Source organism: Protopterus annectens, chromosome 3.part0 (genome assembly GCF_019279795.1).
Source record: "Protopterus annectens isolate FY-2018-M chromosome 3.part0, PAN1.0, whole genome shotgun sequence".
NCBI lineage: Eukaryota > Metazoa > Chordata > Ceratodontiformes > Protopteridae > Protopterus > Protopterus annectens.
In genome coordinates, this window is record NC_056731.1 from 1,176,015,124 (window position 1) to 1,176,033,021 (window position 17,898).

The window sequence follows — 17,898 nt, forward strand, 5'->3', positions numbered from 1 at the left end:
CAGTCTGGAATCACCAATCACTAAAACATTTTTGTTCATTGTGGTCTAGTCTGGTGTACTGGAAATGAGACCTGTTGTCCTTTGATAACTCTTTATTAAAGGTGAGGTGAAATATGTGCTTTACTTTGAGTTTTGCTGAGTCTTAATCCTTACAGCTCTAGGAAGCTTGGGTAAGAATTTCTTTACAGCACCACCATATGGCATTATGGGGTCTATATCACATTATCGGATGATGAAAAGAGCGAACACTCTCTCATCAATCTGATAATGTTGAAAGGAGAAAATAGCGAAGTCACAGAAAAAAATCAGTGGTCCGTCTTCGGGACTTTGCCATTTCCTCCACTATGGTGCAATCTCGGAGTCGGTATATTTAACTGGGGGGTGTGGGGGCAGAAGCCCCCCCCCACTTCATTTTGTGTTAAACTTTTTTTTTTTTTTTGCGGAGCAGCAAATTGTTTCCCTAGGAAAAAATTTGCCGTTGCATGTGTTTGCTTTTTTGTTGTTTCGATGTTATCGGTTCGATGAAAGAGCGTTCGCTCTTTTCATTGTGCGATAATATGATATAGACTCACATTATGGCATGTGTTAGGGTTGCGTGCATAGCATGTGGTTTATTAATGCAATGCTCACATTCTGTTTTTTTTTTTTTTTTTTTTTTTTTTTTTTATGAGAATGAGGCCTCTGTATTCCTTAAATGTTTGCACATTTCACAAATGGAGTTATTTGTGTTTAGTAGGAGTTCATTATCTGTGAGCATACATCAGTTGCTATATTGCTTTAGGATACCAAATGCTATGAAATCAGTAACATAGGGGGAAATAGTAGTTACAATTTTTGAAGTGGTGCCTACCTGCTCCAGTCCTTCTATCCTGGATCCTGGATTAATTCCTGTGCATACAGCACATTGGGCATCAAGCGTCCTTCAGCACTCATTGTTTCCATCATAGGTATAGGTTTTACAGGGTCAGGTTGCTAGCCCAAGGGCCAACCCTCCTCAGAGGGTGCACCACAGACTCACACTTAGGGTCAATTTGGAGTGTCCAATCTACCTACTGCATGTCTTTAGAATGTGGGAGGAAACTAGAGCACCCAGAGGAAACCCACAGGAATGCAGGGAGGACATGCAGACTCCACACTGAAGGCACCCCAGCCGAGAATCAAACCAGAGAACCTCTTGCTGTGAGGTTACAGCGCTAACCATTACACCACTGCGCCATCCTCCAGTCCATCTATACACCATTTGTTTTCATCTGGGATGTTTTATTTTGATTATTAGTTCTTGCATGAAATATGGAGCATTCTTGGCACGCCCATTATCCTTTTGAATATGTCCTGTACTCGTGAGTTCAAGCAGAAGACAGTGTGCAGTATCATGAGGGATCTGCTTTTGCATTTCTTGCTAACACATATAATGTGATCAGACCTTTTAAGCACTTTAGTACTAGTATATCTCTTTAAGAAATCTCAGACAGTATAATGGTTTTACTCTGGCATGGAAGTGTCAAAGTACCGCTGAATAGTAAAGGCTGTTGGGGAGAGCTTTTTTTATTTGTTTCAGTATATATTGGAGCTTTTCTTCTTGGGTCTCTGCTGAAGATGGGCTCCTGGCCCTGTCTGACACTACCCGGTTAACAAATGTAATAAATAAATAAATGTTTTTCCCTCAAACAATACTGCTGAAATGCATTTGGGCTTTTAAATGGTTTGTGTACTTCTTTCATGGAATATGCTTACGTATTGTGAATATGCAAAAAAATATATATATTATATACAAGCAGAGTCCACTGCATCAAGCTACTAGGCCCCTTATCATAGATGGAAATTTTGGAAATTAGTCTTCCCCATCCAAATGAAAGACAACAGTCTGCACCAGAATTTGAGTATTCCTTTTAGTAGAGTTAAAGTTGTGTATCATTCTCTCTCTCTCTCTCTCTGTCTCTCTCCCCCTATCTGTCTGTCTCTCTCTCTCCTAACAGATTCATTTCTGAACCCCTTTACTTTAAACTTCTAAGATTATTACACCTCAGGAAAATGGTATTTTTCCCTGCAATTAACTTGATTAAAAACAAAAACTACTTTTTTACACTCAGTGGTTCCAAAAATATCTGCCTCATCTAATGAATGTAGCCAAGTGGTCATTATACAGCATCAAGTGCCAATTCTGTTTATTTATTTATTTACTTATTCATTCATTCATTCTTTCATTCATTTGTTTCCCTCCTAATGCATTAGAAGGGAGAGTACATATTTTATTTTCTTCTGCATATACTCAGCAGTTGTAATACAAATGCAATTGGAAGGCATATATACATCTATGGACCATTCATTTTATTGTGGATTTTCAGCAAATGATGATATCACTGAGACTTTATTTTGTTGTTTATAGCTGCATAGGTACTTATTAGGCAATCAGTCTGTGAAGATCTTAAGAAGCCTAGCCTTACCATGATGGGTTTTAGCCCTTACAATTTGCGTATGAAGAACCCAGAAATTGGCCTAACAGGAATGTGTTGGGACACTTACATGTTTCAAATACAAAAGTTCACAAGGACTGATGTTAAACAGAGTTTATTGCTCAACACGATCTGGTACCTTGGCCATTCACCTTCACTGGATCTGAGTGCACTAGTTACTTAACTCTTCATATAAAATACACAATTAATCCTTCAATCAGTTAATTTACCACTTAAACTCACATTTCATAGGTTCATAGGTTTATAGGTATGTCCTAGGCTACTGGCCCTAGGGCCTGTATAAACCTAGTGAAAAAAGTACTCTGGCTTTTACCACGTAAGAAAATTATTTTCCTGTGCCACTGTCGATCAGAGCCACAGAAGTGATCCCCGGGGTGAATTTCCTATTCCACATACAATCATCAAGATTTTTCTTGAAGAGTGCTAATGAGGAGCTTTGTTTGATATAGATAGGTAGTTTATTCCAGAGAATGGGAAGTCTCTGGGACAGGAATCTATCCCTCCAGCATGTTCTGTTTATTGTGGTGACAAGGTTTAGGTCCCTAGAGCATGTAGCTCGGAGGGATTGGGATTTCTTTAAGTGGAGCATGTCCAACAGCTCTGGGTTTGACATAGTTTTGTATGTTAGGCAGAGATTGCCTCTGAGTAGGCGATATGCGACAGAGTAAAGCTGGAGGTTTTTGAGACAGTCTGTGTAGGACATCTGTTTGAGGCCAGTAATCCTCTTTGTGAGGTATTTCTGCAGCCTTTCCAGTTGTTGTAGATGTCTTGTGAGTTACATGCCAAAAGAGGCGTTGTACTCTATAATGGGACTAATGAGTGACGAGTAGAGGGGAACAATGACCTCTTTTTTCCTGGATGAGAAACATTTTGTGATGAGGTGTGCCACATAGAAGGATTTCCTGACTACTGTGGCGATGTAATTATCAAAGGAGAGACTACTGTCCACCTGTGTCCCAAGGTCTCTTATCACACTTTCAGTGTTAAGTAGACTACCGCCTATGTGGTAGTTCATGGGTACAGAGTTTTTAGCAAAGGGGATGACAATGCACTTATGGGTTATTGCCATTCTTTGTTTTTTAGTGGATCTCTGATGTACTTTTTCAATTAGTCACCTTTGCCAATTTGACATATATATGTTTGTCCTCACTTGCCAATTGGTATTTTTGCTCCCTTTTGGATCTTGACCTATTTGTTTGTGGAGACGTAGTCCATATTTGGGTCTATTATTGTCTCATTGACTGATGTAGCCTTGTTGCTATTATTGTCTTTCTTCCGGTTGCCCTAGCACTCTTTAAAATGGATTTGATAAGTCTAGTATCTGAATTATCTTCTGATAGAGAAGATTTGAGTGCATTTGGTTTGGGTTCTATTACTGATGATACAAATTCTGGTGCAGCTATAGGGTCCAAAACCACTTGTAGCCTTGCATTTGACAAACTTCATAAACATTTGCGAATATTGAGATCGAATGTCTGGCACGCTAAGTTGTTTAAAGCTTATATTACAAAAAACATCACTCCACGGGGTTTGAGGGTAAGGATTCAGCCATTAGTGTCAGACATAGATGAAGAATTATCACAAGAATGGGCAGGAATCCAACATCAAGCAAGTATGTCCTTTGTTAAGGCACTCAATAATTATTATGAGCGCACAATTGACAAGGAGGTCAATACAGTCCTTGGCCTTGCCAATGACGTTAAATCTTTTGAAAAAGAACCCTTCTTTGTTAAACAACTTGACAGGGTGGCTTCTGATCTAAATAACTTGGAGACCCAACTCAAAACAAAGAAAATTCAAAAATACAATAGGGATTTGGTGGACTATCAAGGCAATAATCCATTCAATGTAACCAAACATGTTAAATTTAATATCCAACATAACCGTCATTCGAAAAGGAAAAGACCCAAATCTATTCTAAAGCATAATTACATTTCAGATACTGGTTCCTCCACGGAGGAACTTTCCTCAGGCCCTGAGAGTGAGTTGCTGACTGCTTCCGGGTCACCCACCCCCAAGAGAATACCTATTGGTGCCCCTTTAGGAGTAGGTATAAAAGAGGGGGGAGGAAACACAAAGGCCATAACGGACATTCAAGGTTTACTACACCATGTCATGGCCAAGTAGACCTACCCTTACATAACAATGTTTTAAATTTGTCAAGTTATGTTTTATCACATACTGAAGTCGCTATTCTTAATAAAGGTCTTACATTTGTCCCTGTTTTTTTTGTCAGTGAAGATTCATTTGCAGAGGATGTTGTATCTTTTTGTAGATTATTGAATCTAAGAATGTTTTTTGGTTCTACTAACGATTTTAGTGTTTCAGACAAATTCACATATCATAAATCACAATTTAATCCACCTATGCACCCTGTTGTTTCACAATTTCAGAATAATATTCTTAAGGATCTTCACTATGTGCGATCTGTTTCTGATTGTCGACCTAACAACATCACTATTCAAGAACAACAAGCCATCAGAAATATTCAGTACAATCGTGACATTGTAGTTATCTCAGCAGACAAAGGGGGTGCTGTTGTTGTTTTAGATTGGAATTATTACAACCAGGAAGCTCTTAGGCAATTGTCCAATGAAAAATATTATGTTAAAATGGTTATTAATCCCACTTTCAGATTTCAAAATGAAATCGAACAATTTCTTTCTCATGCCAAAGATGCTTGTATTATTGATACCAATCTTATGCACCAATTGTTAGTTCATGATTCCTCTAATCAATATATTTACTTTTTACCAAAGATACATAAAGATCCCACACATCCCCCGGGAAGACCTATTGTTTCAGGCAGGGGTTATATCACCGAACCCCTTTCCCTTTTTCTGACTGACAAACTAAAACCTCTTTCATCATTTATTCGTTCATGATTACGTGACACCACCAATTTTCTACAGATCATCACGGCTACACAACTGGATCCTGATTGGTGGATGTGCACCTTTGACGTTAGTGCACTATATACAAACATTCCTCACTCTGGTGGCTTAAAAGCTCTATCTTATTGGTTGGATGTCTCTAGATTATACTCATGTGAATTTAATGAATTTCTTTTGGATATGGCTTCATATGTTTTGAATAATAATGTTTTTTTCTACCAAGATGTTTGCTATTGGCAAACTAAGGGTACCACTATGGGATCATCATTTGCACCCATTTATGCGGACCTTTTTATGGCCTATGTGGAGAAAGATTTGATTTATAACTCCGAACACAATATCTATTTAGAACATCTTGATATTTGGAGAAGATACCTTGATGATTGCTGGGCAGTATGGAAGGGTGAACTAGATGAGTTGTATGATTTCCTGGCATATCTCAACAACAATCAATGGGATATTGAGTTTACTCTACACTATGATCATGACAACATCACTTTTCTTGATGTCTTGATCAATAGATTACCTGATGACACTTTAGGTACCAAAGTACACAGGAAACACCCGGAATACAACACCATATTACATGCTTCCAGCTTTCACCCTCCACATATATCTAAAAATATTCCAAAATCTCAGTTCATCAGACTTAAACGTATTTGTTCTGATGAAACATCGTACCATGAACAAAGTAATGATTTGACTAGCCGTTTCAGGAACAGGGGATACAAGATGGGTCATGTTTTTGATGCAATACACAAAGTTGGACATATGAATAGGGAGGATTTACTTACCTACAAATCTGATACTGTTTCAACTGTTCATCCCATCAGATTTACTACCACCTATGGAAGAAATTCTGATGCTCTGATTCAGAGTATTCACAGACACTGGAATCTCCTATTATAAGATAATGATTTATCTTCAATTGTTCCTACCAAATGTTTGTTCTCTTTTAGGAAAGGCAGAAATTTAGGCAGTACCTTTAGTCATTATAAACATTCCCATGATATTGGAGGATTAGAACCTATTCAAACTACTATTACTGGTACTATTCCTGTGGGATGTTATCCCTGTGGACACTGCATCAATTGCCCCAAAATATCTAAAACCAAGGAATTCACAAGTAGGAATTCCCCTATTGTATATGACATAAAGTTCTTTGCAAACTGTAGTTCTGATTGGCTAATTTATTTAGCCACGTGTACATGTGGGGCTTTTTATATAGGCCAGACTTCCAGGCCACTCAGGCTGAGAATCTCAGAGCACACCAGTAATATCAAAAAAGGCAGACTAAATAATGCACTATATAAACATCAACTCACACATCCATCTGCACATTTTCTTTTTACTGTTATTGATATTATCCGTGGCAAAAAATCTAACAAAACTGGTTGGCATTCTTTGTTAAATTCAAAAGAAAAAAGTGGATTATCAAACTAGGTGGTCTTTTCCCACCAGGATTGAATGACAAATTTTAGGATTGACCAATCACAACTGTGTGGAGTGTATTTATATGACAGCTTTGACTTTGCTTGTGTTACACTGATGAAGGCTATGTATGTGACACCAGCCGAAACCGGTCTGTGCAATTTTTTTGCTGTCCTTTGGATTTAACAATTAAACTTCAGTCTTTTTACTGGGTCATGTTTTGCTGGCTTATTTTTTTCTGATTTGGCTTTCCCTGAGCCGTGCAGTTGCTTCCGGGCAAACTTTCTTTGTTACATGACTTTAATTTATAGACATAAACATGTTTTTCATCATTAGGGGAGGTACATTCAAAAGCATATATGCAGTTCAAAGAATTTTCAACAAAAGAAACATTTCTACTTGTATGACTATTAGAAAAGTCTACTGAAGATGCCTTTGGTGAGGTTCCTACAATGAAGCATTCTTCCTTCTTCTGTTTCATGAATGTGCTCATCCTGTACACTTATCACACTGTCATGTAAAGAGTATGCCATTGGCACGATTATTTTTATATTTTTTTCTTTTTTTTTCAACAAAACCCCCTTTTCACATTTTTCTCTTCTAGAATTTAACTTGACCATTTTTATTTTTCATGTTTCATTCTGTGATTGTAAAACACTTCCCTGTAAACTCACCATTTGCCTGTTTAAATTTTTGTGATTATGTTTGTTTCATTTAATAAGTAATTTCAACCACTCAGTGGTCCACTGCAATGACACAGTGTTCCATTCTTCAAATAAATCTGTTTCTTCATCAGTAAAGCCAGTCACAGGTAGTTTATCTATGTGTATCGATGTGTAACATTAAGGCTTACATACTCCTCTAACAGCTTAGTGTCATAACACGTTTACTTCCTTATGCATTAAGCATTCCAACTCCAGTATTTTTGAAGTAATCTCATCCATTACATCTGCAGAAAGCCAGACATCTCTCAAATCAGTTGTTCTTCTCTATGATTTAATCATTCAGCAAATTCTATTGTTTCTAGATTGAAATTGTCCAATTCCTCTTTCATATCAATCTCCTGCTCAAGAAACATGTTAAATGACTATAAAGTTCACACTTAATTTCCCAAAACAAAAATTCACCAGCACTTATGTGAAGTAGAGATTATTGTTCAACACGATCTGGTATCTTGACCATTTGCCTTCATTGGATCCAAATACACTAATTACTTAACTCTTTATATGTAATGCACAATTACTCTGTCACTCAATTAATTATACACCTAAACACACATTTCATTTATTTATTTCTTTACAATACATTAAACTTATTAAAATTACTAAATAATATCAAAACGCTACTTGTAACTTTGAAAAACTATTAAACAGTATTCATAATGTTCATGTCATGATTTATATATATATAAACATAGTTTTGTTTCTAACATTGAAGGTGCAGTTGTTAGATCAACTCCTTAATGAAAAGAGAAAAAGGGGAAAGTGAAAATTTTAGGGATGTCAAAAATTAATAAAAAAGAATGTTAACCTAGTTTCTACACATGTGTTAGCTGTTCATAAAGGAAATATGGGTGTTTTATTTTTCAGTGTGTTGTGTAGACCTTATTTACCTAGAGGACAAGATTTGACAGCTGCAAGTTTAGCACTGGAAACAAATGACTCAGAAATCTGTGGATGATCAGTGACAGTTTCTGGTGTGAAGTCACTACATTTATCTGCAACTATATTATACATATACTTAGGTGGATAATACCATTGTGGATTAATTCATACCATTACTGTCTATTATTTTTTAACTGCCTGATGTAGTTAAAGTAGGATTTATGATGATCCTTGACTTTAGATACTAACTTTAGCTCGTGTTTCATTTTAATATTTTTATAGCAGTGCTTGGAATTTTGCTAGTCTCACAGAGTCTTTATTATAGGTAGATTTTTATTTATTATAAGCCTTGAGTTCGCTTTTTTTCTTTATAAATCATATTAATAGTATTATTCCACAAAAGTGACTATTTTTTAATTTCCTTTTATATCTGGATCTGATTGGGGCTACATGATTTAGATTAGTTGTTAGGTGGGAGCAGAGTGAGCCTTAAGTAAACTGGCAGACTATGTGAAAAGGCTGTATGACCCCATACCCACACACACACACACACACACACACTCTGTGCCCAACACATCCTGGCCTGTGACATTATCATTTTTTGTTTTTTTTTTTTTAAATCAAAACTGTGATAACAGTGGAGGAAATGTTTGCATTAAGTCTGGGGTCTGGGGGTTGCAAGCCATGGGGGTTCTAGATTATCCGAATTGCATTTGATAGTTTTTAAACAACCTTTTCATCCACTGATTGCCTGAACAACAAAACATGATCAAAGAAATGTAGTTTTCTTCTTCAGCTGTTTTTTTTTATTCCTGCATCCTTTCAGCATATTCTAATTGACAAAGACAACACTGTAATAACTGCAGTGAAAATAACTGCAGGACAACATAAATTGTTGGTGATAATGGTTGACTTGAATGTAGACTTCCTCCTAGTAAGGAAAGGACACTGTGCTAGAATCAGTGATTGTAAAGTCTTTCCCAGTGAAACAGTCAGTGCACAGCACAAACCACTGGTTGCCCCAGTCAGGTGCAAGTAGTGGTCAGAGAAGGCTCTAAGGTCAACAGAGACCAGGCTGAGGAGATAGAAGTTGACTGGAGAGAAAGTACAAAAGTTCAAGGAGATACTCAGGGAGCTAGCACCCCAAAAGAAGCAGGAAATAGGTGGAAATGAAGAGCAATGGCAGACCCTCAAAATAGCTTGTGATATGTGGCCGAGTCAAGTATGGAAATAAGGTACATAAGGAAAGCTGGTGGTGGAATGCAGAAGTCCAGGAATTCATTAAATTATAGAAGGAGTGCAGGAAAAAAAGTGGGAGGTAGAAAAAATGGACCAGGCTAGAAAGGAATACTGGTTGGCTAACAAAGAAGCTAAGAAAGGTGTTACAGTAGTGGAAAGTGACTCAGTAGGTGGAACAAAGAAACTATATCAGGTTGCAAGGCAAAGACAGAAAGATAAAGAAGATAGTCAGACACCCTTCATAAGGGATGCCAGCAGCAACCTGCTCATGAGTCCACTAGACATCAAAAGCAGATGGAAGGCGTACTTCTAGCAGCTTCTGAATGAAGAAACCTCCATGGAAGATGTACTGCCGCAGACAATGGATGCGATGAGAGAAGAGGAGGAGCCCACCCTAGAAGAAGTAAGAACAGCACTAAGGAAAATGAAGTCAGGGAAAGCAGCAGGCTCAGATGAGGTCACAACAGATATGATAAAGATGCTGGGTGAGATAGGGGAGAAATGGCTAATAGCAGTATAGAGAGAAAGGCGTATCCCAGATGTCAGTGTACAACAACAAACGGGGCACCAATAACTGTGGGTAGTACAGATGTATCAAACTCCTATCACATTGCGTGAAAGTTCGGGAGAGGGTGATTGATAAATGAATATGCAGAGTAGTAGAAAGCAAGAGGGGAGATGAGCAGTCCTGATTCAGATCAGGATGTAGCACAAATGACCTGATGTTTTAGGGAGACAGATAGATGAGAAGTTAAAGATGAGGAAAAAGTCCAACTGGGTGTTTCCAGATTTGGAGAAAGCATATGACAAGGTCCCAGTGATTTGGACAGTTCTGTGGTTGTTCACAGTCCCAGAAAGATTGGAAGAATTAGTGCAGGCTATGTACAAGGACCCAATGACTCAAGTACAAGCAGTCCTCGGTCTCACAGAGGCATTCCCACTGGGAGTACGTGTACAACAAGGTTCAGCTCTGAGTCTGTTGCTGTTCATATTGGTGATGGACTACATTAGCAAACTGGTCAGAGGGGACAGATCAATAAAGTTGCTGTATGCAGACAATGTGGCCTTACTGGCAGACTCTGAACAAGAACGTCAACAAAGGATAGGGGACTGGAATGCAAAACTGAAGGTACATGGGATGAAACTATGTACAGGTAAAACAGTGGTAATGGCAGGAAATTGGGGAAAATAGAAGAAGCTGAGAATTGAGATAGAAAGGAAGTCAGTGGAGCAGGTTAACAGCTTCAAGTATCTGGGAGGGGGTGGTTCGAAGAGAAGCCTGAATGAAGAGGTCAGAGGTAAAATCAGATGAACTGCAGACACAATGTGTCAGGTGTAGTGTATGACAGAAGAATGTGAAAGAAACTGAAAAGAAGGTGTACAAAACAGCAGTTTGACCTGTACTACTGTATGGCACAGAAGCCTGGGCAGTAAAGGCAGAGCAGATGACAAAGTTAGAGGTGATGGAAATGAAGTAGGATGCACACTGTGGGATAGACAAAGAAATGAGGACTTAAGATCCGAAGCCAAAGTAGCTCCAAATGCAGAAAAGAGCAAAGAGAGCAGATTATGCTGGTTTGGGTACATGTGCAGAAAAGCAGAAGACAATCTGGTGAAGAAGATTTGGGACAGACAGGAAGAAGGTAAGAGAAAATGAGGGCATCCAGCAAAGAGGCGGCTGGATTGTGTGAGAAAAGTTCTGTGACAGTCAGGCATGAGTGTGGCATTGAATCGAGAGAGATGGTGACAGTTAACATAACACTCCTACCCCATGTAGAAAAATGGAAAAAGGAGGGTTGATGATGATGAGTTGTATTAAGTTGGGCGTATCCAAAAGCCACAATGTTTCTAGATGCTCTGAGATGCATTTTAGAGTTTTTTAAAACAACATCGTCATCCAGTGATGGCCCAAACAAACCCCATGATTAAGGAAAGCAATTCATTCTTACTCATCAACTTTGCTTTTCCCTGCAACCTTTCAAAACACCCTAACTGACCAAGGCTACCCTGTAATAACTAAATTCAGCTGGGGGCCTGGGTGTTACTAAGCACGCAGGCACCAGGGAGTTATAAATGCTATGAGGTGTATTTTAGAGATTTTTTTCTAAGCTTTTGATCCAATGATGGTCTGAACAAAAAAACGTACATATGAAAAAATAAATTCAGGCTTACTTATTTATCTCAAGGAAGAAGTAACCTGTATCCAAGGTCTAATGCTGAAAGCTGACCAAACACCATTTCAGAATAAATTGCGATGACAAATGCTTGTGAGGATACCTATATCATATCTGGGAATAGGTAGTCACTTTATGTGTATCCTCCCCTGGTATTAAATTGGGATTAAAATTAAGGCCCAGATGCTCACATTCATATATTTCAAGCTACTGCTGTCATGTTTATGTACAGCATGCCTCCTTACCCCTTCCCTCCAAAGGAAAGACACTTGCTGTGTATCCTTTTGATGAGAGACTGGGACAGAGCTGAAAAAAGAACAAATAGAATATAACATAATTGTTGTCAGACATATAAACAGCATACGTATTTACTCTTCTCCAAAAAATAGCCAACTGTATATTCATCAGATGTTTAATTGTGAGGAAAGTGAAAAACATAATTGCAATATTGTTTCCAACTTGCCACTTCTAGACAGCACAGTGAGGAAAGAAGTAATGACTACAGTATTCCCAGGCCAATACAATGTATATTGACATCTGAGGTTTGGGAGGAATGTTAAAAAATAATGACATTGTCCCCACCAACTCCCACCTCCCCCCACACACACAAAGTACACCTGTGAGTAGGGTTGGTTTTAGTCTAGGTTCAGTTCAGGGCAGAGGCAATTACTAAACCCTTGTCAAAATCCACTTATATGGCCTTGGTATGTGGGAGACACCAGTCTCCAGAAGTTCTTATCTGGGTATTCTGTGATGCATTGATGTCTCTTAAAATAAGGTATGACTGTTTAACTGAGCAAGGGATGAGAGGGTCAGTGACTTTCATCCTGACAGCCCCAGTTAACTAGCGCTAGCCCCTTCTAGGTACAATTCCAACATCTGATTTGTGATGAGAAATGGATAATTGTGTAAAATATTTCTCAGTTGCTCCAAACAACAGGTGCCACGCAATAAAATATCACACATTGCTTCACATGACCACATTAATGTATTTCACTGTTGCTCCAAACAACAGGTGCCACGCAATAAAATATGACATATTTCTTCACATGATCACATTAGTCCTGTAAAACCAAAAGAATAAGAGAGTGGCAGGCAGTTATCCTCCTCCACAGAAGACAACCACAGCAATTATACCTGCCCTGTGCATATCTGATGTTCAGTTAGTTAGTTCATCTTCCTTCTCACAGACACTACTCCTGCAAATCCATATAGTGACTGTTTAAAGTGAGCAAACAAGAAGAGGGTCAGTTACTTTTATCCACAATCCCCACCCAGCAGTTACACTTACGATGACTGACAGCTATGTAATATTATTTTTCCTCCACAGTTCACTCAGAGAAATTGTGTGTGTGTGTGTGTGTGTGTGTGTGTGTGTTTGCATACTCAATACTTAAGGCAATATCACCTTCTATATGTATTCATATTAAACTGTGTTTGCTTCCTTACTGCAGTAAGTTAAGTACTTTTCTTCTATATTGCCATTTGTAATAATAACAGTACAATAAGAACTGAAGTGACTCATACAAATAATACACTAATTTAAAGGGTTATAAAACCTCTAGGCTAATTTGATTTTTTCAGTTATTCACATATTTGTTTGGTAGCATGATTTCAAGGGTTTACATTCAAAACTTGGAAAGTGCATCGGTCGACCAGCATGTGGTCGACTTGCAGTTTCCAAGTCAGTATAATATCAAGCCAAAAATGATCAACTACACTACAGTGAATGGAGAGTGTAGGTCAATATTTTAGGTTCGACATTATGTAGGGAGATCGCGGTTCAGTGAGGAACAAGGAATTAACCCATTTCCTCACTATAGTGTGATCTCAGAGTTGGTATATTTAATGTGCAGGGAGTGTGGGGGGTGCAGGGGGCATAACCCCCCTGCAAAATAATACAGTTGACATACCATTGACTGTTGAGTGTAACGGTACGTTCATGTGCATAGCATGGGTGACTGACTTTGAACTCGTTAACCAGGAAGTTCAGGTATGTCATTTCTCACATTCTGCCTTTTAGACGTGTCAGAAATCACTATTTTCCATCGACATTATGCTCATTCAATGGAAACATTTTCAAGAGTATGATAGTAAACCGATTTCAAGTACGTATGAGCATTACAGTTTTAAGACTAACAATTAGAACTGTTCCAGTTTTCATATTTTGGGGATAATGTTTAATTTTTTTTGTCTTTCTTTCTTAATGCATGCTAACTCAGCCATTAACTTCTAAGAAACTGGATGGCAGCTGCATTACCAAACAATAACTTACACTAGAATCACTAATTATTAATCATTATTAACTATTTTCCTTCGACCATTTCATGTTATTCACATGCACATGCATGCACGCACACACACATAGTCAAAACTATATGTCAGAGTATCACAAATTAACATTTTCTTATAAACCTCCTGCCTAAGCAAAGTCTCACTGTTGCTTACAATGTATAATAAGGTGGTTTCTGTTTTACACTCCACACAAGCTTGCAAATAACGTACCCTCCAAATAATTAGTAAACCTGATGTAGTTAAATGCTCTTCCCAGAATGCTGACTGAGCTTTGTTGAGGTGTTTCAGCTTAGTACATGCAGAATTAGAAATGCTAATGACAATAAATCTTTTGGTGAATGTAGTCTATAGTTGTAAATCAAACTGTCACATGAACTTCAGCTTACTCAGCTTAAGCCACTTGTGATCATACTAAAATATATATAAATAGTGGTACATATACTGATGGTAGAGAATGACAATATCTTTGTTGGAAATTACTGACTTAAGCTGTGCAGATGTTATTATGTGTTCATATAGCCAAACATTTTGTTTGCCTTGCTGGTGTTACGTGCCACACCTGAAATCTGACTTGAATAAAATGTGTTTGTTAATGTCCTGTACTCAGCTTTAGCTTAAGCTGTTTACTGCTATTTATTTATCTTTTATAACTTGGCATTTTGCTTTACTTAACCATTTCTCAGAATAACCGCGTTATATTGAGCTAACCATCAAGACAAGAACATGCAATAAATAAATAAAAGCATAAATAAATAACGTAATGACTTATTCATTTTGTTATGCGTCTCAAGATCTTTCTTAAATGTATTTCCTGGGTTACAAAGGAAACACATATCAACTGTAGCATTTTAGTTACGAAATATAGTCTTCTATCTTTTCAGGATGTTTTTATGGCAACTAGTTTCCTAAAGTTTGCTTTATGATTCACATTTATCCTTCTAGGATTATATTAGTTTCATTATCAGAAAGCTTTTATCAGTAATTTGATAAAAGTATTTCAGCTTGTCTAGGGTCTATTTCACAATAGCACTGTATTGATTGCAGCAGCACAGCTAAGGTTTGTGCTTTCTATCTTTAGGATAACTGGTTCTGGCGTGTCAGAAACAACAAAGTGATGGATGATTACCCCATGCAGATTTCCATTTTCTGGCGAGGAATGCCTTCTAAAATAGATGCAGTGTATGAGAACAGTGAAGGGAACTTTGTATTTTTCAAAGGTAAGCAGTCACGTTCTATACTCCACTTTTTTTGCATGTATTGATGATAAGTACGGAGACATTGCAAGAATAGTTTTTCATGGCTGAGTTGCTAAAGGGTATTTTTGGTTTTAAAATTATTGAGCCATAGGGAACTTTGTCTCATAGAAAGTTTTATATGATTTTTTTTTTCTTTTTTTATTACCATTCTTTGTAGTTTCTAACTTCCACTTAAAGACACACCAGGACTTAAAGAACAAATCCTTTGCCTAGCTGAAAGTCTAGGTTATTAATTAAACTGAACTGGTAGTATCACCACCACAGACATCAAGAAGAGGAAAAGAATGTTGGAACACTAACCTCTGTTTTAATAGAAATGCATTCAACCTAAAGATTTATACAGTACTCATCCACAATCATCGCTGGACAAATTATGCAGTATATACTGTAATTATTACTAATATGAAGTGTGAATTGTAGTAAAAAATTCTGAATTGTTAACTTAATGATAGTCATCAGTACCTCTTTGTTGTTTTTGTTTCCTCTCTGTTTTGCAGTCTTCAGGCAAGTTGGCAAGACAAAATATGGTGCAAACAAAATAGGAAGGGTTAGCATTCTAACTGGTATAATATTAAGTCTCAGACACACAGTAGGGAGTGACTACATTTGGTTGACATAAAACATGATTGTATGATTTCCTGTTACTGAAGTTCCTCATATTTTCTTTTGATTGAGCCTTGGTGTTAATATTTAAAGGAATGTATGGAATGGTAGGGGCTGCACATACCCACCAAACCCACATATCGGTCATTTTGTTGTCATACAGTCTTTGACACTGGCAATGTTTTTTTTTTCACCACTGTATCAGTACTGCCCTATGGTCTCCTCTCTCTCTCTCTAGCACAAATTTGCCTTGCTCCATGTATTAGTGTTACCCAGGAAAGACAATACCCAAGATCACAAACCAGGCATGGAATCTGGAGCAATGTTCATGCAACATCCGTGGTGGCTTTTGAGGTTTTTGCGCACTAAGCATATAACCCTTTAGCTGTTAGCAAACAAACTTAAGTGTTTTGCTGACTGGGCTGGGAACAGGATGGGTGGCTGCTTCCAAACATCTCAAATATTCCACAGGAATGCAAGCCTGTAATAATATGGAGTACATTTCTGGAACCATCCACTAGAGGACATTTCTATAATGTGATTAGCCACTACTCTCCGTCAAATCTGATGAGCTTGCATTGTCTACTTATTCCCATCTGTCCTTTCCAGCTCGTATAGGGTCTAAGCAGTCATTCAAAATGGGATCATCTGGGTTGCAGTTAAGACTTTTTCATCAGTGTCACCAAGCCATTCCAACTATGTATTTATCAGTTCATAAAGAGCCTCACTAAACAGCATTAAGTCTGTGCAAATTAAAAATAGCAAACAATTTTGCTTATATATTCATGAAGCAAAGCTGGTTTTAGAATTGCATGTTTATTTTGTATAAAAGTTATGTTTATTGAATCAAGGCACATAAATGCACATGGAATGACTAAAAGTATAATAATATTCAATTTGTGTTTTTTTATATTTAACAAAATGAGATTGCTTCATAAATATTAATGTCTACTTGCATAGGGTTAGAATATATGTCTTAAAAGAATCTTTGAAACAAACATTACCAATAGTTCAAGCTCAACAGTCTGTCCAATATTAGTCAGCTTAAGGTATGAATCAACATACTTTAAGACATTTGTGATCTAATGATGTTTTTAATAAACACTTGTCATTGCAGTCTTCTTCTTCTTTCGGCTTTTCCCGGTTAGGGGTCGCCACAGCGGATCACCTGTCCGCTCATGATTGGCAGTGGAGTTTTGCAGTGTCGAGTTGCCAGCCCGGTGCCCAACCTTCCACAGAAGGCACACACATGCACACACTCACACCTAGGGCCAATTTAGAGTGTCCAATCCACCTACAGCATGTCTTTGGGATGTGGGAGGAAACCGGAGCACCCGGAGGAAACCCACACAACCACAGGGAGGATATACAGACTCCATACAGAAGGCACCCCAGCCGAGGATCGAACCAGAGAACTTCTTGCTGTGAGGCAGCAATGCTAACCACTGCACCACCGTGGCCACCCAAGCACTTGTCATTGCAGTCAAAGGACTTAATAATCATTTAATTTTGAGTTTCCATGTTTAATGCTTAAACCATCCCAAGATCCTCATAACTACATATCTGATAAGCACATTTTTTCCCTCAGTGTAGTATAAAATGCTTGAGTTTGTATCTTGAGTGTTATAAAACTGCATTTTGACTTTCACTGTTATTACTTTCCATTTGGCAGGCGTAATACCAGTTGTAAGTCATACGTTGTGTAGGTGTTTCACTGGATGTAGGATGTAGTTTTGACAGGGAACACTAAACCAGAGGTAAATGCTATCAAGCCCAAGAGGGGCATCAATAGGAACTCTGCTTAAGAATAATTCAGTCCCTGAGATTCAGCAAGCTCTGCACGGTGTGCAGGAATAGTGCAGGAGCTGCTAGAGGCAATATGGCTGCTGGGAGATCCAGGAACAAGCTCCCGGGATGTGCACAAGTGC

General features: G+C 38.0%; 1 protein-coding gene across 2 annotated transcripts in view; it reads left to right on the top strand.

Moving 5' to 3' along the window:
* Positions 1 to 17,898, top strand: part of MMP16 (matrix metallopeptidase 16) — a 1,817,877-nt gene that overhangs the window by 1,576,619 nt on the left and 223,360 nt on the right. For both annotated transcript variants that reach the window (XM_044065394.1, XM_044065395.1), the window contains one exon: positions 15,190 to 15,328. In XM_044065394.1, coding sequence (XP_043921329.1) covers positions 15,190 to 15,328 — 139 coding nt within the window. The remainder of the gene's footprint in view (positions 1 to 15,189; positions 15,329 to 17,898) is intronic.